At 46.4% G+C, this 21,315-nt stretch overlaps 1 protein-coding gene across 2 annotated transcripts; it reads right to left on the reverse strand.

Moving 5' to 3' along the window:
* Positions 1–905: 905 nt before the first annotated feature.
* On the reverse strand, positions 906–20,288 carry LOC144136924 (von Hippel-Lindau disease tumor suppressor-like). Of its 2 annotated transcripts, none has more exons than XM_077669434.1 (4): positions 20,136–20,288; positions 15,764–15,923; positions 8,882–9,053; positions 906–1,459 (listed from the first exon to the last, which is right to left on the reverse strand). In XM_077669434.1, the coding sequence occupies exons 2-4, from the start codon at positions 15,911–15,913 to the stop codon at positions 1,332–1,334; spliced, it is 450 nt and encodes a 149-aa protein (XP_077525560.1). In that variant the 5' UTR covers positions 15,914–15,923; positions 20,136–20,288; the 3' UTR covers positions 906–1,331. The 2 variants fall into 2 exon arrangements, with proteins under 2 accessions (XP_077525560.1, XP_077525561.1); XM_077669435.1 differs by having other exon boundaries at positions 20,086–20,285.
* Between the last annotated feature and the right edge of the window lie 1,027 nt (positions 20,289–21,315).

The raw sequence follows: 21,315 nt of genomic DNA on the forward strand, positions 1-21,315 counted from the left end.
CTCAAAAGCAAAATTTTGCCATGTGGCTCTCTGTGGACACAGCACTGACATGTGTGTGCACACTGCTCATACAATGAACGTGTGTGTGTAACTACGGTAACTAACCTTTGTGTGTGTAACTAACTAAAGTAACCTTTGCACAATGACCTTCGAGGTTAGCAAAGGCCTTTGAAACGCGAACGGCCGTACTCTCGGGAGCAGTTTCTGCATGCTATAATTACAAAAACAATTATTTACGAGTAAAAATTGGGGTTTAAAGTGCACAATCTTCATAATTTCTCACTTGTTTTTGTCTTTTATCACTCGCTGTACGATCACAAGGTAACTTGGTACTCCCAACACCGGTGCTGCGATAAAAGGAGAAAAAGAACTGGCTGTCAGCGCATGTTTTGTGTGTACTTGTAAATTGTTATCAGTTTCTACCTAATAATTGTTTTTTCTGCTCATTTTAACTCTAAAGTTAAATTTTTGTCAATAACGCAGCAGTGGCGACACCAAAACATGATGGACAAACGCAGAAATTTTCAGCTGCCTTTGAGAACTGTCGTAGATCAACAGAACTCCTTCCAGTTCAAATGGCATTTGAAATTTCGAAGGTCATTCGACTGAAATTTCTTTTCGAACGCTCGTGTAGCACAGGTAGTCTCAGCAGGCATGGGCCGGAGTGAGGCGTGAAGCATGAAGCTTAGCCAAACAGCTCACAAACCTCAAGCTATGGTAGATTGGTATGACACCGTTTCAGATCAACACCGCCAGCATGCAATGCAAAACTACTAGCATTGTCACAAGTAACCAGCTGCTGAGAGAATACGAAAAAAAAAAAAAAGTGGAAATGCTTACCTCAAACAATGATGCACCTCCGAACATGCATCAATTCCGGGGGACTGTTAAGCAAGCAAAAGTGGTATGACTAAAAAGCACATTTATTCAGCTGTACTTGCACATGCTGCATCACATTTGTACACTTTCCTGCCACAAGCTCTTGGCGGGGCAAAACGGCATGCTGGTACTCTGTAACCAGTGTCTGTGTTGTGCGTTTCTTCTGCTTTGTCCCGTCATTCTTGGAGCAGCCAGCCCACAAAGACTGCTCACAAACACATCAGCTGGGTGGCCAGCACCCAAGCCTCCTGCACACGTGGCTCACTTGGTGTGCCAAGTGGAAGAAAGCCCTGGTCATGAGCCCCTGGTTCGCTCCAGCTTGGAGCAGCACTTGCAAGTGGTTAGGAGGTGCTCTAGTTGGGCGCTGGGCCGAGCAGAATGCTTGCTGCCCACTTGCGCTCAAACAGCCGGGGGGCGCAACCCGGGCGGCACAGCAGCTCAAGCAGGAGGCCTCACTCCTGCTGCAAGTAGACGAGGTACTCCTTCTGCAGGGCTTGGGGAATCTCCGTCTGGTAGATGGCCTCGGGGGACACAATGCAGCGCCGGATCTCCTGGAAGCAGTTCTCCTTCAGCGAGTACACTGCACAGAGAGGAGTGAGGCAGCGCGCTCTCAGTCACCACTCCAAGAATAGAAGCACCACGTCCCGCTAGGCAGGGAGGACGACAGGTTCAGCTCTGCCACCACCGCTCGAATTCAAAATTTCTCCCTACTGGGACTTGACCCTTTGATGCCCAAAACTTCAGTTTTTAGCTTAAAGATTTTGAATAATTTTTATGATCTAAAAGAACTTCTGACACCACAAATATGAAGTTAGAAAAAAATTTGGTTCATTACGACGGGCACAACGACCCAGGGAACTCGGAAACACTCGGCACTGGTTGCCCATACATTAGTTGAAGAAGAAATCTACCTGATCAGCATGATTTATGGTTCAAGTGAAGACAATAATGCAAAGTTTGTATTGCTATCATTTGTAACAACAACGAAATTTCACAATTTCGCTTACCCGTCACTAGCCCATTGAGCCCTCGGGCTCGATGCGAGTTGACACCCATAAACAAGACTTTTTTTAGCACATGGAAGTACGGGCTTCCCTCTCTTTTTTTTTTAATTTTGAAGGGTCCGGGAACCTTTTTCTGTCAACAGATGGTGTTAAATGTCGAAAAAACCACGAAGTGTGAGAAAAAAAATTGCTTGAGTTGTTGCAACATTGGGCATCAAAGGGTTAATTCTGTCATTATTACATTCATGAAAAATTCAATATATCCGGTGTATCCTCTTATAAACCTACTTAAAGTACAGAGGTCTTTTTCCCAACTTCAATATTTATTGGGGAGATATCAGCTGCTGGACATTTCCGCAGCTGATACAGCTTTCAGAGAACAACGAAAATGTTGAGCATTACACAGCATAGTCAACGGTGATTTGAGAAAGCCAGAAGCAGCATCTAAATTTCATTCATTTCACTTAAAGCATAAAGATATAAAAAATTGGCCACGTATCTGCACACTTTGATGCAAATGTCGTCGAAAGATGATACAGTCTTCTGCTGTCCCTACACACACGTAAATGCCACTCTCCTCCTCCCCCCCCCCCCCCCCTCGCCCTTCCCCTTCTGCTTTGCTCCTCCCACGATAAACACAGTGGGGGTCTGCCCAACCCGAATCAATTTTCTTGTGTTCTACCGCTCGCGCACCATCCCTACTGGAACCTTTCATTACTGTCAGACTTCTTTGAATGCCGCCACGAGGTCTCGGCTTGGCCCTTCTTGTATTTTCGGGTCAGAACATCGTTTTCAGTGCCTATTGGCTACCACAAAAATCAAGGTCACATCCACTTTCAATTAAAAGAACACTGCTAGCACCAGTTGTGCATCAACGTTTTGTCTCGAACGTTTTCTTTTTGCTCAACAATATCGACAAGTAGGAGGTATGGTGTTAGACTGGTTTGGAAAGGTCTTACCTATATAAACTTCTCGTTTCAGAATTTGTATCACTTCTGGCCAGGTGGCTGAACCAAGACAGACGGACCAAAATTCTCGGGTTGAAGGAGCGCGCGAAAGGCTATTGGTCTTTAAAGGGGCCATGAAGACAAAATACAAGCTTGGTTCATTAAAAATAGTGCTTAGTCCTAATAACAATGACGCCGATTTTATAGCAAGGTTCAAATAAATAATGGGGATGTTGAAGAAATCACACGAAGCAGTGGTGCCTCCCCAGCCACTTTCCGGCGATTTCTATACGTCACCGAATGATGTTTGTGCCACTGGCTGCCGCTGACCGGAGCCATCGCCAAGAAACGGGACTGGGCAATTGTAGTGGTGCATCCAGTCCAGTTTGACTACATCACTTGAATGCTAATGTGTAGCTAATAAACCGATAACTATGCTTCTAGTGTGGGCCCATACTACGTCCCTGTAAGGCGAAATTTTAAAGTTTCGCAATATTTCTTGCGTCTTTTCTTTTAAAGAAACGTCTGTTGTGGTTGGAATTGAGCTGGGTGAGTTACCAAAGGCTAGCTCTTTTAAACAAAACAAAGATGGTTTTCGTCTTCGTGGCCTCTTTAAAACAGAGTTCGCCCTAAACAAGGCCATATATCGCATCACAACTTGGCAGGAACAGCACACCTTCCCAGCAATTTTGGTATAGTGCCACACCAATCTACAGCACTGGAAGGTAGGTGCCCTGCGTGTGGTTACTGTTATTTTCCAGAGATTGTAACTTAAAAATGCCAAGAGGATTTTGCCTCCAAGGCATGTCAAACTGCTGGCAATGATGTCAAGTGGACAACATACAATGGTCAAAGGGCACTTGTGCCGTCAACAAACCTTGTGCTTTTCACCTTGCCTTATATGCGGGTCCATTTTTCACTTCGCTTTCTTAGATATAATTATGTATAACAAACTATAGTTTTAACTTCTCCTTATTAAGAACAAAGAAAAAAAAAAGGTGCACAAGTGCCACGAATTTTCACTGAGTTTCTAGGGAATAAACTACCTAGGCGTACAGAATGCAAGGCACATAAAATTGGGGCAGGCTTTAAATATCCCACAGGTGCTCCCTCAAACCACATCTACTACTACTGGTGACTCTCCCCTTTGCGCATGAGCTCCGGTCTCCATGCTGACGTGTCGGTTTTACATTGGGAACACCTGTGCCAAAAATGTGCACACTTGCACACACTCCCCACAAAGGACACAAATGCTTCGTTTTAACCTTTATGTCGGGCAGGTTGTTTCAACTTCAAGGACACTTCATGCCCATATATTTCCATACGGGTTCTAGTGAGAGCACGGGGACAAAGTGCTGCGTAACGTCGGCAACCTCAGTACCAAGGGAAACACTTCCTCAGGGGGCCACAGACGCCAAACCTTGGCTCACTCACTGTCCTTCTGAATGACCTCGCGTCCCTTAAGGACACTGAAACAAAGTGGTTGTGCGAAGCAGTGCATGGGCTTCCTTATCTAGGAGGTGTCGATTGGTGCAGCCACGTCATCGGAATGTGCTGCTGGCCCACAACCCTTCCCTATCGTCTTCCAGCTGCACATGCCCTGCAGAAGGCAGCCAGTGCATTTTGGCGGTAACCACAAGCTCGCCCAGCTCACTGCTGCACGTGGACAAGCTGGCTTCCTGGATGTACACTGCGGCTGGTGCCCTGCAAGCCAGCTTCAATATTTTATCACCCCTGGCAAGCACAAAGACAAACTCAGGTGCTGCCTGTGTTTGCACCCTGCCGGGCTTTGCAATGAGAAGCTGATCTTCCTGCATTAAAAGGCCCCTGCAACACTGCCGACAAACGCTTTCACTCTTTCCTTCGTGCCTGGAAGCAGCGTGGCACTGAGTGATTTGCTCGCCGCAGCGGGTTCACCTTACAGTTTCTGCTTTGCACTTGTGGCAAATTTCTTTAACGTGGCTATCGAATGTGTTCATTGCTGCAACTGGATGGAGGCTGGCCAATACTCGAGACATCGCTCAAACGATGTCATTCGAGCGCATAAACCAATGCCAACACTGAGAAAGAGGAGAAAATCTTTTGAGCAAGTTTCTAGTTACCTGATAGGCATAGAGCAGAAATTTTCGCATGAAATTCTTTGTGGGACCCTATTCTATGCACTTGCTGCACTTGTTGTCTATGTTCTGAAAGGATTTTAGAGTTCGAAAAAAGTTGAAGAAAGTGTTGCTGGGTTCTTTGATGCAAGCTTTTGAACGTAACAACGACATTGTTTCTTTCTTTTATTTTCATCAGCACAAATTATGTATACATTTCTATTGCCCCGAAACAAACATTACTGGAGGTCAATGCCCACGTGTAATCCTCTCTCATCCCCTGCCCGATGTCTGTGCTATAAATTCAAGGAATTTCCAACACTGCACAGGGATGCATGCTGTTCAATTGCACGCTGACCTCAAAAACTGACAGCAAAAAATGACAGCACCAAAACAGCCGGAATGTTCAGATTCCTTGAGCACTCAATAGATAATTATAAATTTGAACTTCACCTTTAAAGGAAAACTGAAGTGAACTTGGGAAACTTCTGTTCCCGTCTATATTCCACAGATTGGTTCAAATAAACACACCTTTTATTGTTTATCAAGCCATGAATACAAAGTACAAGTTTGGTTCACTCGAAAGATTGCTTTGTTAGAAAAGCACTGACACCACTTTTGAATGCAAGCTTCATTAAAATAAGCTATATAATGAGGACAACGGAGAAAAGACACGCAACAGCCTAACTACTTTTCCACACTCAACTTGCGACGTATTATGGGCAGCTCATTGCAATTGGCTTGAGGCCGACAAAATCCAATGCAAATTAAACAAGGATTATAAGCTTCCAGAATGAAAAAAGCGTTGAAACTTGGGCTAGTTGGTACATAATCGAAGCAATGAAAACAGCACGACTGACGGGACATCAGAAAGGGGGGACAAACACTTGCATTGTGTCTGTCCCTTCTTTCGCGTGTCCCATCCATCGCGCTGTTTTCATCACTTCGATCTTGCAGAACGAGCTATTTGTGCTTAAATTTAGTGCACATTCTTTTTATGGCCGCAAAAATGGTGGGGTAAACAACGAACGTTATGAACGAACATGTAAGTGTAGAAGTACCAGTGCGTGGACTTGGAGCGCATTTCTTTAATGCGGGATCATTGTCCAAAAACATTTTGTTGCCAAGAGATATGAAATACATGGACTTCTTTCTATTTTTTGCTGCCACGGGAATTTCATACTCGTGGGATTTGTTATCGCGGGGTTTGACTGTATTTCGAAGTTCGAAAACATGCACGGGCACTCCCCACTGCCGGCAATGGGCTTTCCCGCACTGCTCCGGTGGCTAAATGGAAAGACAAAATAGGTGCTGTTGGGCAGCGCCTCTTATCTCCGCACATGGGGCCAACTCTGCCCCTCTGTTCCTCTATAACATGGTTGCGCTCAAGCTGCACCACCAGTCTAGATAAGAAAGCCCAGCTTTGTGCAGTCAAAACTCGATCTAACGAAACTCGATCTTACGAATTTCCCATATAACAAACAAGCTCGGGTTCCCACGCAGGTACCTCTACGGCTCCATGCTTTTATGAATTCAAATAGATTCAGTGCCATTCCCGATTTAAGCAAGTATTTCGAGTTCCGCAAGCCGTCAATACGAGCAAAAAAACAAATCCTGCCCAGTTCCTGGGAACAGCTTCATCGGCTTAATGAGGCGGCAGCAGACCTGGGCTTCCACAACTATCTGAGCACCGTCACAAATGCAGACACCGACACGACGGAGGTATTGAACGGTGAAGAAATCGTACAGTCAGTTTCCGGCGCACAAGAGGTGTCAGAGGATGACGACAACCCAGAAACTGCTGAAGCTCCTGTGCCCGCTCCAAGCCAGGTGAAGGACGCTATTGTCTTGCTCAGGCACTTTGCTGGGGGAACCAAGGACGCGTTGAAAGTGCATTTGCTACGAAAAGTACGTCCACCCAATGCTAACGAAATGCACACAGGCAGAAATCACAGGCTTTCTTGCCAGGAAATAAATTCGTTTATCCCACAACCCCGAGCTTTTCATTGTTATTATTTTCACCGTGGACTTCTGGCACACTGCTAAATTATCGCCAGGCAAGCGCCGCGGCTGCCACAACTACAATGTCATTGTAGCTTCTGAGATGCGCCTCCCTCTAGATATCGAGTTTATGGAATCAACTGCTTGTAAAATGGCAGTCCCAATTTTACAAAGTTCTCGATTTAACAGAATAATTCGTGGTTCCCGGTGACTTTGCTAATATGGGCTTTAACTGTACTATCATAGCCCCCAGTCGAGTCATGGGTTTTCTGATCAAATTATGTGCAAAGGATTTTAAACCTGCAATGTTCCTCTTTTTTTTTATATATAGTACATAAAAAAACGAACTTGTCAAGTTTCATGTCCCTAGACTCCAAGGTAAAGCTTTTTTGACTAGTTAGCACTGACACTGCGGTGCTTGTGAAGCTGGTTTGCCATGCACGTTTGTCCTCATGCACTTGTGCCAATTTGGCATCAACTCTTTTGACATATTTTTATATTTGGCATGACATGCCCTTCTGACAACCGACATTTAGGATTCTCCTGGGTGTGCGCAAAGACATGTGCGGTGTAAGTGCTCTTTTAAAAGCCATACTATTGACGAGTACTGGGAGCAGTGGGAGCCACTGCAAGCAGGGATAATACCACCACAGCACGAAGGGTTCGTGAACCGGGCTCATTTTTTAAGCCTTGCCGTGCTGCTTTTTTCCTTTTTTTTCACAAAATCCATGAAACTGTAATTCACATTTTTCAGTCTTAAAATGTGCTAATAAAATGGTTAGTCAAAAAAAAAGAGACACCAGTGCACCAAAGCACGTGTGGTTCAAGTCGCCAAAAGAGGTGAACACTTCCCCCATCTAATCTAATATCAATACAGCTAAGAGCAGCAGGAGAGATTTTTTCTGCTTGTTTTATTTCAAATGAAAAGCTTGCCACACCTTTTATGCGAGCCTTTTATTTTGCTCCAAGTTAGTTAGTTACTGAAGCATTCCTCAGAACTTCTAAATTTCATTTTTCTTATTGAACATGGCTCAATATTTACTTTGATTCACAACTATCGAACAAAACCATTATTTGCTTGGGAAGCAAAAATAAGTATTCACACACCCCTAGTAGTTACCCATATTCCTTAACTGCACTTAAAGTTAGCATAAAAATGGGGGCGACGTTCTTGGGCTGGTCTGACTGCACCATAATGTTTGTGCAGCTATTTCTGACGAATGAAGGCACCTGATTTGGCGGTTCTTTCACTTAACCTATCTGCACAGTTATACCTCGATTAGCAGGCTGTTCAGTATAATGCAAATCTTTCTAAATAAAGTAACGAAACCTCAAGGCCACTGAACACTATATGTGCTTGGCCTCAATACGTTTTGCCATTTCAACATAACGGCAGCAAAATGCAAACAAGTTTACACAAAGGGACAATTACTCCCTCACAATGTGGTGTCGGATGACTTGGGCCTCGTGAGGCAGTGCATGCAGGCACTCAACTCAGGTGGAAGGACCCCAACAATGCAACCACTCACTGAAGGGATCAGACAGCACATCCTTCCATATTCTGCCTGCACTCCCTCAGGGTTACTGCGGAAATCAGGACAAGCTCCAGTCCCGAGGGGGCAGAACAAGGGCCGAGGTGGTTCACGGGGTCGATGAGTGCGGTAAGCGCAGGAGGAGCGATCTGTGAAATGCTCCTGCAGATGCAGCAGCCACTGACGGCTACTTCCAAAGCTGCCGTGAAGGAGTGCCTGCAACTGGCCATTGGCTAGTTTCAGGTACAGTTTGTGCACCCTGGCACAAGCTGGCACAGATTGTGAACCCCCGATATTGAATCAGTGCTACGAGCACGGACCACGCGAGCGGCGAGCCTGTGCCACGAAGCGCTTCCCATGGCTGCCCCCCCCCCCCCCCCTCCAGCTCGGCTGCTTGTTACCTGCACAACTCGCCCACTGACCTGGCACCGTGATGAGGAACACCTTGCGTGTGTACTCGGGCCGGCCGTCGGGGCCAACGCGTGTCGGCCTGGGCGGGTGGAACACCTCCTGGTGCCCAACCACCAGGTGGTCCCGCGTCACCGAGTCCCGGAAGATCCACGGGTGGTTCACAAAGGTGTCCACGTCAAACACCTGGGCACAACAGGGCACAAAACGCTGCACCTGGGGGGGCTCAACTGACTGTTGTGCGTAACCGCCACAGGTCGAGCCGTGCACTGCTTGGGACACGAGGCAAGCAGGTCAAACGCTCCCCACATTCAGATCTTGGCAGCACACTCAGCCCACCAAGCATGGTGCGGTGCGGAGAGAGTGGGACGCCAAGGTAAATATAAATGGTAGCGAAGGTTCGGGCAAAAAGCGGTTCAGAACCTATTGCCAGCGACATCAGCATGGGGGCTTATGGGAGTGGCGATTGAAGCGCGACTAGGTGAGGAGGGAACAAACACTAGTAACAAAAAACCAAGTTTTATTCAACAATAAAACAACAATTATATTTTACGAACTATATTTATTTTTGAATCACATTTATTTAGGCACAGTGTATAAATAATTTATGAAAATGCCGTTCATTCTCAAAAACCTTTTTTGTAGCACCCTCTGAAGAATGGCACATGTCATTGCTTTGTGATGCAGTCCTTGTAGTGATCGGAAAGGCGCTCCTAAAGTTCGTCTGCTAGGAAACGCGCCTCGTGTGTTTTGGTGGTGCGCATTTGCATTAGTTTTTCCTTGTTAATTTGGTGTGAACTTAATTTTTTCCGTGCGTGGACTTGCGAGGTGCGTTGTATTGTCGGTGAACACGTTTAGTACCGTGCCCGGCAGGCACGGTGAACTACGGGACGATGCTGCCAACGGTTGGAGCAGAGCGCTTTCGTCGGTACCTACAGAAACGATGTGCTGTACAAGTTGCAACAGCAACTCCCGTACACCTGGCGTTTTACTGCACCATTTTCCTCTCATTTCCTCAGGTAACGCGAAACTATTGTACTGTTAATATGTGCACGGGGGTTGTGTAAGGGGACGTGGTGGTGCTTCGAAAAAAATGGGTCTAAAGCTTTGTTATGTCACAGTTATCTCTTGATTTCACCTCAGGCTGGCTCAGAGCAAGTTGTGTCAATTACTCTAGGACTTCTCGGCGTAGTACCACTCGAATTTAAACGAGTCGCTTTAATTGTCTATCTCAGTGTCTTCTCTATGGCATTACAACGCTTGTAGTGCTCGTTGCTTCCGGCACTTGTATGCGCAAGCATTATTTCCATCGCAGTACTGTGTTGTGCTGCTCCGTGCTGCGCTGCTGCCAGATCTTTCCTGCTATGTGCTTTTACATACTGCCGTCGCTTTGGTTTGCATTGATCCATTTTTCCTCTTTTTACTTATCTGTTGCGACACTTGCCTAATAATGCAACCAGGAAATTGCAGGCGTGAATGCTGAGTGAAGGTCTGTAGAAACCCTTGTCTACTTGATAAGACGCCGGGACAGCTGCAGGGTGCTCGCTGCACTTTCGTGAATCGGCATTCCTGCGGCCCGGTTTTCTGCGTATAGATGCAGTGCCTAGTTCTTTTCTCTTGTTTGGAAGTAGTTCTGCCGTTGACGCTTTCATTGCTCATAATGCTATGTGTTACGGGTAAAGTCAATTTTTCGGTGCGTAAGGAAAATCATAATGCATGTAGTGCCCACGAACATTTTGTACTTATTGTATATGTGCTCATTTTGTGCAGTGTGGTAAATTTGTTTTATGTTCATCCTGGAATAAAATTCAAATGTCTTGATTACAGCATGACTATGCGTTATTTCTTCTCTTAGAACAGAAGTACACAAACTGAGCAAGCATTATATAACCTTGATCTATACTTAAGGCACGCACGCAACCTGCGTATGTGCGACGAAATTAAACTTAGCAGTGGCGTTGGTAGAAATTGGTATCGGGGTAAGGAGTGGGCACGTTTTTTATATAAAAGGGGGGCCGGGAGAGTGGTAAAGTGTCATTTTGGGCTCTGTATCACAAGGCAGAAAAAAAATTCTGGTCGTGGGGGGGGGGGGGGGGGGGGGGGGGTGTACGTTTGCCACCCGCTGCAATCAAAATAAACAACTGATTGCTTTTATACAGCAGTGGAAGGCATGAATACAGAATAAAGGTTCAGAGAAGATGCAAGATGTTTTTATAAACACCGAGGCGAATCATACGACAGTATGCTAAAGTGCGTTTCTCTAGTCACGAGTATAAACTGGGGTTGACTTGAAGCACACACGCCAAGGGCTCGCCAACTTGCGTCAGATGGCAATGACATGAGCCCTCAGCGATCAGAGTCCTGCTAAGGCTATTTTGAAGTCAAATTTTCCCGCTAATGCTACCAAAATGACGTCACTTTCTGACCGGATCTTGCATCACATCCTGTTTATTTTTTGTTCCGCCGGAAGTGTTCCCTCCTCACACAGATGGCGCTAAGCCCCATGAGCAGCTTAAGAGCCGCCATTTTCTGAACGTATGGGCTTCTATGGAAGCTTCGCTACCAGTTATATTTACCTTGGGGACGCCCCGAAGCACCTGGCAAGGTCAGACACGCGTCTCTGCGATAGTAGTTTCCCAGCCGTTCCATGTGATGCCAACCAATTAATCCTAGGCACACAACAGGCTTTGAGCAGGCTACGCCTGCTCTCACCGTAGTGTGCCGTGATGTGCAGCCGACTTATTCCAAATCTGCCACTGCCAGGCGCCCACAATCTCGAAGTGCATGGGCACACTGCTGCACGGAGGTTGCTGCCACTTTGGTTCCCCTCTTCACATTTCCCTTCGGCAGATTGCTACCAGAGCAAGCACCGTAGGCCACACAAATAAAGCTCACGTGCGACCCCAGCTCTTGCAAAGAAGCGGGCGTTAACACTGCTTCAAAGCTGGAGGAGGAGGCAAGGCGGCCATTCATTTCATTTACTTGCACCTTGCTGCAGGTTAAGTGCACTGTGTACACTACACAAGACAGATATGAAAAATAAAAAAATAAAAAGACCGCAGAAGAAAAATGCAGCTCGTGCAACCAAATGGGAGGGAGAAAGGTTGCACATTTGCTCTGTCCATTTTTATGTCACCCCGTTTTACTTGCTTTATGTTTTACTTTTTTCTTTCCACCCCCTCAAAATTTCTGCCAATGTGTCCATACGATGGTGCTTGTCCGTGTGGATTTTTACCGCTTTTTTGTGAGCAGACATTGATGCCAGATTCCTGCCATATTTGTGGCCATCAAAAGGGTCACAAATATGGCAGGTTACAACAACACCAACGTGCAGTAAAATACGAATGAAAATTTTTCCTGCATTGCTTGAACCCACATTCAGGTTTCACCCCTGCCGAGGAAGGGAGACATGGCCTTCTCCGCCATGTGCTTTCAACCACTGGAAAAGCATTTATGAATTGTTTAAAGTGGCGAATACCAACGCACTTTCTTTATCAAATTGCTACTTTGTAGCACAAAAATCAGTCGTGCGAGGTCTTTCAAGCTACCTGGAACTATCGGGCAGCGTAGTTCAACTTTCCTGGATTATGTGGGTGTGCCAATATAGCGGCATCTGGTAACATTATGTGTTTGCTTCATTAACTAAAAACATATATTATACAAACAGGTATACAAGGAGGGTGGCATGCCCCTGTATAGGGAATACGCGCTGCTATATATATGCCTTCTGCTCCTGGACAAAAATTCAGCAGTTAGACAGTGTGCATCTGGTCAAGAATGCACATCAGAACATGCATGCTTGAAGAACTCTACTTGTAGCTTCCATTAAAACTTTGCGGTCATGTATATTTCAAGAATTTTCTCCTCTTGAGTGTGTGCAGCTCACCAGCTTCCTCATCAAGACTCAATTTGAATCAATTTGTATCTAGTGGCAGATCCACAGTGATCACTAGAAGGGCGCAATGATGATGTGCTGAATACCACAGAGCATGGCACGGCAACGAGAGGAGGCTTGCTAGCAACACCAAAGGTCTCCACGATGGCCCCTAGGTGCTGCTGAAAGCACACGTCCCAGCATTAAAAACGATCCGCCATAAGGGACACAAAGAAAGTCACTTATCAAAGGGTCTCTTTGTGCGTGGGAGGGAAGCCTGCTGCTGCTCGACCCCTCCCCACTGCTGGGGGCCTGCAACGGAGGGCAGGTCTGGGTCTTGAGGAAAGCTGTTAGTAGCAGCTAGGCTTAGAAGGGCCTGTACACCGTTAGAGCAGTCTTGTACCACGTAAGGCAACTTCCATGCTGGACGGCTGCGTTCACAGTGGTCACAGCACACTTACTCTCAACCAGAAGCACGTGAATCGAACTGGAAATGCGGGCTAGCTGGTTCGCATTTATGACGGTGACTTTGCGCACACTGAACGGGGACACACGACCAGCGCAGACTAACACCTGACTTTCATTCGAAACATACCCTCAGTAACCACCGCGCATGAGTAGATGCCTACACATTCTGGCATTTCACACAAACACAATATTCAACTATCACGATACCCTATCTCATGTTATTGAGCACCTAAAATTTCCTTTTCAGATAAGGTAGCAGATGGATGGCTCACGCAAGCTCCCATCATTCTAGACACTTGCCATGCCTCGACAACCTTCCTGGTAGTTTGATCAGGGTGGTTGAACACTATACTCATTTGGGCAAACACAAGATGCTGTCCTTTCAAGCTGGACGGGTGCACTTCCTGACTTGCATTTATCCACCTGCTAGTCTGACCTACATCATGGTGCAGCCCACAAGTGAAAGGGATTTTGTATACTTCATGTTTTGGCATCCAAAGAATTCCTGCATGTGATGCATAGAACTTATTATTTTGGCTTGCTACACTTTCACCACACAGTCTTCTGTTCACCACCAAGCAAACACGTCCCACTTTGTTTTTTGCTGAACGACGACACGCACATCCTTGGCAGAGCTCTTCGATGTAGGCAGTTGCGAAACTCCGCCTCAAAAAACGGCCCGCACCTGGACCCCCCTGCTCTGGATCATGCATACGGTGGCGCCACTGCGCCACCGTATGTGGTAAAAAACAAAGTAATTATTCAAATTGACAATTTAACATTAAATTGTGTTTTAAAGTGCATAATTCTTTATTTTTGGGCTTTCATAAGTTATTCATTGCTATCTTAACTCCGGTTTTTAGGTTGCGATTGTTTCTGCGTCCGCGCAACTGCCTGGACCCATTAGCGCATGTGCGGGCACTCCAGCACAACATAGGTCCGACCTGAAGTACTAAATTTGCAGTTATCGTTTGGCCTACAGCACATTGTATGCCAAAACTAATCCAGTAGCCGATCAAGCGGCTCTAAATAATCATTTCCAGCTTGGATAAAGCCGTCGAAGCAACTTATTTTTTTGTCGCCAGAAGACCGAAGAGGACGCGCAGCAGACGACAGTGCGCAAGCGACGGTTGACCCCACGGTTGCATTTATTTTTACTTATCTGGCCACAAGAAAAGAGCGGGGAGGCCTTGCTGGAATGGGAGAACACCGGGAGGAGTGGAAGAGGTAGGATCAAGGAGTGCTACGTCCAGGTGGGAGACCTGAAGCTTGTCGAAGCCCAAGCTCATGAGGGGTCCAACTGGCGCCTTAGCATCCTGTGGCCGAGATTCAACTCCTGGTGAGCGGCTGCTGAGCAGACCAGCTGTAACGAGGACAACGGTGTTTCTTCCTTGTAAACGTCCTGGCACACCTGATGCCATTGCCGATGCCTCGTCGCACCTTACCACGCATTGTCGCATGAACGCACAACGCCCAGACAGCTCTGCCTCACCAGGGTGAACATTTGGTGGAACCTTTTCTACGTGTTTTCTTTGGAATTATTTTTTTTTAGTTTATTGCACGTTTGGCTTAGCTTTGATTTTGTATTGGCTCTCTTTTGTAATTCAGTTTGCAGTGTTGGTATTTTTGTCTGCATTGTGTTTGTTGGAGAATATACGTTTTTTTTATGCTCTTCGCAAACGCCCTCCCTCATCCGATTACTGGCACTGTAGCAAATTCCAGTTGCCACTGAGTACACCAAAGAACTCTCCTGGCACATCTTGTTAAAGGCCAACTGCACTCAAAACTTCGACCTTTTGAAAACCTTCTTTCCGTACAGTCTGCCCAAAAAGACTGCAAGATACAAAATATGACAGCTGAAATACCCGTATCCACAGTGCAAACGACCATAAAAAATTGGCGACTTTGAAACCAAAATTGAGAAGCGCACGGCCATTACGGCCAGACTGAAGTGACGTCGCAGATGACGAGTGAGCGGCTGCAAGCGACTGGCAGGCCGCAGCAAACTTGCGTGCAACGCTTCGCCCTCAAAGCAGCCCTTGGAGAAGCACGCCCAGCGGAGCTCGACCGGTTCTCATGGCTGGACGGAGAACGAAGCACTTGGCCGGCCGCAATGTCCTTTCTGCTTCATGGCTGTTTGCGTGATCCGCCAGCGAGTGCAGTGTCGCCTGCGACGGAGCTATTTTAAACCTCTCTAACTAATTAACACCACATTTCACGGGGCTACCAGTCATGTCCCGGTTGGTTTGGTGGTACGTACTGTATGTTCAAAATAAATTCGGCCAAGGTGAAATTTGAGTGCAGTTGGCCTTTAAGGGCTGACTTGAAACATGCCATTAAATACGAAATCGTAATGGGATGTTTTCTCAGGTTCTTGTGCCGTGTCTTTCAACTGCCAAAAGAAACGAATCGCAGCCATCGGATGATGTCCTCAAGCCCATGGAGGCGCCAGGGCAGCTTTGCCCACTCCCTATGTATTCACACGCACCAAACCCTCACTGGGCTTGCCCATTTCACCAGCACTGCCACTGCCACCAGCACTAGGCACGCATACCTGGTTGGGTCCCAGGCTCTTGTACTTGATGCGCAGCCCTTCATAGTTGAGCCAGATCACATCCACTAGCCGGCACGTCTTGTTCACGAACCGCACGTACGACCGGCACAGTGATGGTCCCGAGACGCACTGCCGCTGCTGCGGCTCCATGTTGGCTCGCCTGCAAGCATCAACACCCGCCCTTCAGTGCTTAGAATATGGGTGCCAACATCTTGCCCTGCCTACAACAGCAGGCAGTTGTTTCCTGCTCATTTGAATGAAGCCCATACTTTAAAAAGTTTAGGCCCAGAATTTGGTCACTTGCCATGAATAACTAATTCAACTTTGTATTTTGACCAATGCCAGCCAAGCACCATCAAGCAGAGGCGCAGTGAAAATTTTCCTTACACAGCTGTAAATGGTTTCCATGCCCCCCATCACATTTCCCCCATCCAATTGTACACAATTTTCGCGAAAGGTTTACTCACATCATTTACACTTTGTCTGGCAGTTTCTGACAGCTACAGTTTTACATTTCTTAACACGCATGCTGATATCTGCTCATTTAAGAGCCTGAAGTAACTAACAACGCAACCCGCTTGCGAAACTGAACGTGTCAACACAGATTATTTTGGGAAAAGAAGAAAAAAATCTATCGCTTTTATTTGGGTTACAAAATAACCTCTCATTTAGATTCTGGCTTAAATAACCGAAATGTGAGAATCGCACCCCACACAGGCAGTGTGCGGGGGGGGAAGCCTGCTGCTGCTGGGAGTCCGCAGCGAAGGGCAGGTCTTTGTCTTCAGGTAAGCCGTTAGGCTTAGAAGGGCCTGTCTTGTACCACGTAAGGTGACTTCCATGCTGGAAGGCTGCATTCACAGTGGTCGTAACACCATTGCTCTCAAGCAGAAGTAGGTAAATCAAACTGGAAATGTAGGCTAGCTGGTTTGCATCCACGACCATAACCTTGCGCACACTAAATGGAGATACAACGACCAGCGCAGAGTAACAACTGATTTTCATTCCAAACATACCCTCTCTGAGATGCTGGTTTAAATAACCGAAATTCAAGGGTTTTTTAAGGAATTTCAATGCTCTTAGTGTGGGTTTTCAAGGACCCTCCTACACTGGCATTAGAATGTCATTCGAACAGAATATCATTTGACTCAAATAAGGGTCGAATGCCATTCAAAATCTGCCATGCTCCACTACAATTTCGATGGCATTTAAAAGCTTTAAAAATCGCTCGCCGTGCTGCGTAGTGCTGCTGCTGTTGAGTTCTGTTTTTACACAATAATGCAACAATCAAATATAGCAGCAGTCTTTGGCATTAAAATGATATCAAATTATAAATAACGTAAGCTTTCACATGGTTTTTGCTTAATTCTGGATCGCAATCGAGGTTTTTTGTGCTGTTTTGTGCTGTCTCACCACACTGCTTAGACACTTGCTCGCACTGGTGCTGAGGGTACGGAATTATTACATCGTGATATAATTCAATGAAAAGTAAATGAATGAAAAGTAAATGAAGTCCCACAATTACAAATATTTTGTTTGTTTTAAGTACGCCAGTAATGTATTTGTTTATGCTGACTTGTAACGCTGTGCGCGAGAATGCTAGAAACGGCATTCGAGAGCCCAAAATGTCTCTCTGGGTGCTCATTTGGCTCGAATGTCACTTAAAGCCAAATGGCATTTCAAAACCCAGTGGAGCGCTGCACAACTTCGCATTTGAGAAAAATGACATTTGGACGCCAGTGTAGCAGGGGTATAGAAAGACCAGCGTTCAGGGGAGGTTGGAGGTGTGCAATAGTGAGAAATCGTCAAAAGATAGGAATGTGCCTGAAGCCCACATTTTAACAAGTTAACACGATGCACAGCAACATTTCCTTCTCCGACGATTTCTCATCGTCGCTCGTTACAGTTCGACGGATCGGCACTTTCACCGTACTACAGTTAAAGGAGCCATGAAGAGAAAATGCAAGTTGGTTTTACTCGAAAGATTTCGTGTTTTATAGTGCCCCCAGCGCTTGTCCGGATACAAACGGTGCTTTATTCACTGAGAAATTAAACAATTTAGGTTAAAATTTTGATTTTCCCGCTCAATCGTGCGTTTTCGTGGTCCCAAGTGACATCACTGGAACCAACCGCTCTGCAGCCTAGAGTACCTTCATTCACGCATCCGCCGTACAGGGTAGAGACACGTATACGCTGGCACCGCCATTTTCGGTTGCTCACTCGCCGCCGAAGCAAGTCATTGTGTCAAAACCGCGCTAAAATTATCGCCGCAACGCGGTTTACTGAAGAAGTTTGAATCATATTGTCTGTTTCGCGTTGCTAGGTCTCGTGGGAAACGGAAAGAATAACGCGTTGAGCCCGTTGGCCCAATTGCGGCGGCACGGGCCCGTTCAAAGGTTGTCTCCACCCTGTACAGCGGTGTTGGTTTGTTCCCGCGTTTCTTTACGTTCCGTAACCTAGATGGCGCCACCATACCGTGGCAAGCGTTTGGTTTGTTTTTGCCCGCATTTAAACCTGGCTTGTTTTTGTTCTGGGAGAAAATATTCGTTCCCTGAAACAGTGCTCGCTCGACAAATGGGGTCATGTAAGACACCGTTGCTTGCGTCAATCGGCCAGTGTCGTCTGAGACAACCCCAAGCCCCGTAGTGCTGTGCAGCTAAACCAAGCATGCTGTGCGCAGTACGAACAGCAGAACGCATCAGTACTTCTATGTTTACATGTGCTTTCGTAACTTCCACTGTTTGTCCCATCATTCTTATTGCTTTGTAAAGAATATGCCCTAAATTTAAGCGCAAATCGCTCGTTCGTCTAGTTTGTAAGTTCTACCTAATTTGCGTCTGCTTCTGCCAGCCTCCGCCAATCGCAGAGCTTAGCTCGTGACGACATAGGTTCTGTTGCGGGAAATGAGCTGGTGGGTCGCATGACCATTCCCGTTTTTCCTAATTATGTAGCTTATTTGAGCGAAGTTTACGTTAAAAGTGGTGTCAGTATGATTCTAACAAGACAATCTTTTGAATGAACCAAACTTGTGTTTTCTCTTCATGGCTCCTTTAAACCTGGATGTAACGCACCTCTATGCAGCAAATTCCCAGATTTCGCGAAGTTTTTCAATTCCCCATTGCCGGCCCCATTGAAACCCACGTGCTCGCGACCTCCATGTGACGAAGGCGTTGCGGCGATCAGGCCCGTACCCAGAAATTTTTTTCGGGGGGGGTTTATGAATTTTGGGAAGGGGGTAGTTTTGCTGAAAGCAACAGTAAGTATTGTTTACGCGCTGCCTGAAAAGATTTCGGGAGGGGTTCGAACCCCCAAACCCCCCCTCTGGGTACGGCCCTGGCGGCGATTAACCCTGATGTAACGAATCCACTACGCTGATGACCCATTGTTTTTTGCAGTTTTTCTGTAAAATCGGCTGGAGAAACGCAATGCAGTGTCAGTGCGGTGACGGTAGGCGCTATGCCTGCCTGTCGGCATGTAGTCGCGAGTCGCCACCGCTATCTGTGGTGTCGGTTCGTCGGTGATGAGTTCTGCTGCCAGTAAACGAAAAGTTTTGTCTTTTCAGATAAGCTCGCAATTTCAAATGCCGTCTCCGCCGGCAAGAAAGAAGAACTTCGCCGCTCGGTACAGTATCCCAGCTAGCACCCTCTCAATAAATGCTGAGTGAGGCAAAGAGCATCAAGTTCGCGAAAAGGCGCCCTTTCCGCATAAGTTTGGCCCTTGAAACGGGTTATAATTAAGGCACCGAAAAGTGTCAAAACACAAAAGTTATGCAAGTTGTGTATGTGAATACGGGGTAAGTGAACTTTCTACTTTGGAGTGCCGTGTGTAGTGACTAAATTCGAGGGAAAGCAGCACGCGCAAATTACACCATTTTTCACTGTTACATAAATCATTTAAGGGTAAGTTCACTATCACTGATGTCTAGCGTTTTGGTTTCGTTTCTGCTTCATTCACGCGAGCTTCAACTCGAAGAAACGTGCATGTAACGAAAACCTGCATGTAACGAAAAATTGCGAACCTTTTGGCGACTTCGTTATACACAGGTTTAACGGTACGAAGCGGAAACTTTTAGTGGTTAAATGAGATCAACTGAGCAACAAACATTCACTCAGTTTCTACATAGCTCCATGTTACTTCCATGCTTACTATAATGAAAAATTGAACAATTCTCAATGTTCTGTACAAATTTCAGCACTTTCGAGGACTTGAAAACAAGCTTTTCAAATCTACAGCTTTTTACGGTTCACTAACGTCCCTTCGTAAGCGTAAGAAAGGACTTTAGCTGCTTTAACGCCACCGAACTGCAGCAAAGCCTGCGACTCTACCGTCAACGCTAAGTGGTTGCCGCAGGTAGCGACGATTCTCCGCAACTCACACTCGACGCGGTTCCAATCAGTTCAGGCCACCGTCACACTCGCCACATCCTCACGACGAGCACCCAGGTTCCATGCCTGGGTTACCCCGTACCACTGGCACCATACCACTGGTGCCACCGCACTTGTCACCTTGTCACACGAAAATTCACGGGGTTTCCCTATTCGCACGTCCCGTGCGAACAATTGTTATATCTGATTTGCACGTAGCGTGCGAACAATTTTTACCTTTAGTTCGCACACCTCGTGTGAACAATTTTTATTTACCGGGGTACTATTCTACACAGAGTGTCAAGGTTAAAGGTCAACTGTAACGAAATTTTTGCTTCCTTAAATGCACTATTTTACGGTAGTATTATCCTAAAAGTTGCTACATGCAAAATTTGGAGGCCCCAATATGCGTCGCTGCATCGTAAACGAAGATCAAAAACGCTCTTTTCAAACCGAAACTGGAAAAAAGGGCGGCCATTACGAACGGCCGAAATCGACGACCTAGAATATTCTAGGATATTCTAGAATATTCTAGGCACTATAGTTACACCTTTCCTCCATGATCGAGTTGGCGCAGCCAGCGGATTCGCCCACGGCTGCCTGTGAGGAGACGGCGCGCATTCATTCGACGTGCTTCGTGTTGTCCGTTTCTTCAAACATTGCGCTGAAAGGGGTTGGGAAGTCCGTGCAACCATTATTGCTTCGCTGTGAGCTGCTGATACGGTAAAACGAAAGCACAGGCATCGCGAGGCGTCGTAGAGAAGTTGGGAGCTAGGAAATGGGTACACAAAAAGCAGTGTGGAACGCTAGATGGGCGCCAGCACAGCCAGTATGCCTTGTGCCGATCGAATCATCCCGTACGTTTGTGAGAGAAAAGAACGAAAAAAGCTACCACGGAAGGAAAGCGTCGGAACATGCGGGCTAGCGTGTAAGAATGCGGTTTAAGCGCATGTTATATCAAAGTTCAAATCCAGAATTTTATTACTTTTATTTACACGGGCAGTTTTGTTCCTGTTAGCAGGGTGCCTCGCCAAATCTTTAGGTAATGATGTCATGCAGCGACGAAAGCACTGCAGTGTCTTCGCTGGCGTCGTGAAACTGACCTTTCCCGAGGCTCAATGATGCCAAGTGTGCTCCGATGTTTTTTTTTTTTTAACTGGTGAGAGAAACGTTACCAAGAGAAAATGGTAG

Source organism: Haemaphysalis longicornis, unplaced genomic scaffold, assembly GCF_048455015.1.
Source record: "Haemaphysalis longicornis isolate Haplotype H1 unplaced genomic scaffold, Haemaphysalis longicornis Haplotype H1 scaffold_1, whole genome shotgun sequence".
Classification (NCBI taxonomy): Eukaryota; Metazoa; Arthropoda; class Arachnida; order Ixodida; family Ixodidae; genus Haemaphysalis; species Haemaphysalis longicornis.

Excerpts from the sequence above, each read along its gene's own strand:
- LOC144136924 (XM_077669434.1), bottom strand. The coding sequence starts at position 15,913 with ATGGAGCCGCAGCAGCGGCAGTGCGTCTCGGGACCATCACTGTGCCGG. Across the intron at positions 9,054-15,763 it reads AGAGCCTGGGACCCAACCAG|GTGTTTGACGTGGACACCTT; the intron begins GTATGCGTGCCT and ends TGTTGTGCCCAG. Across the intron at positions 1,460-8,881 it reads GTTCCTCATCACGGTGCCAG|TGTACTCGCTGAAGGAGAAC; the intron begins GTCAGTGGGCGA and ends CTCTCTGTGCAG.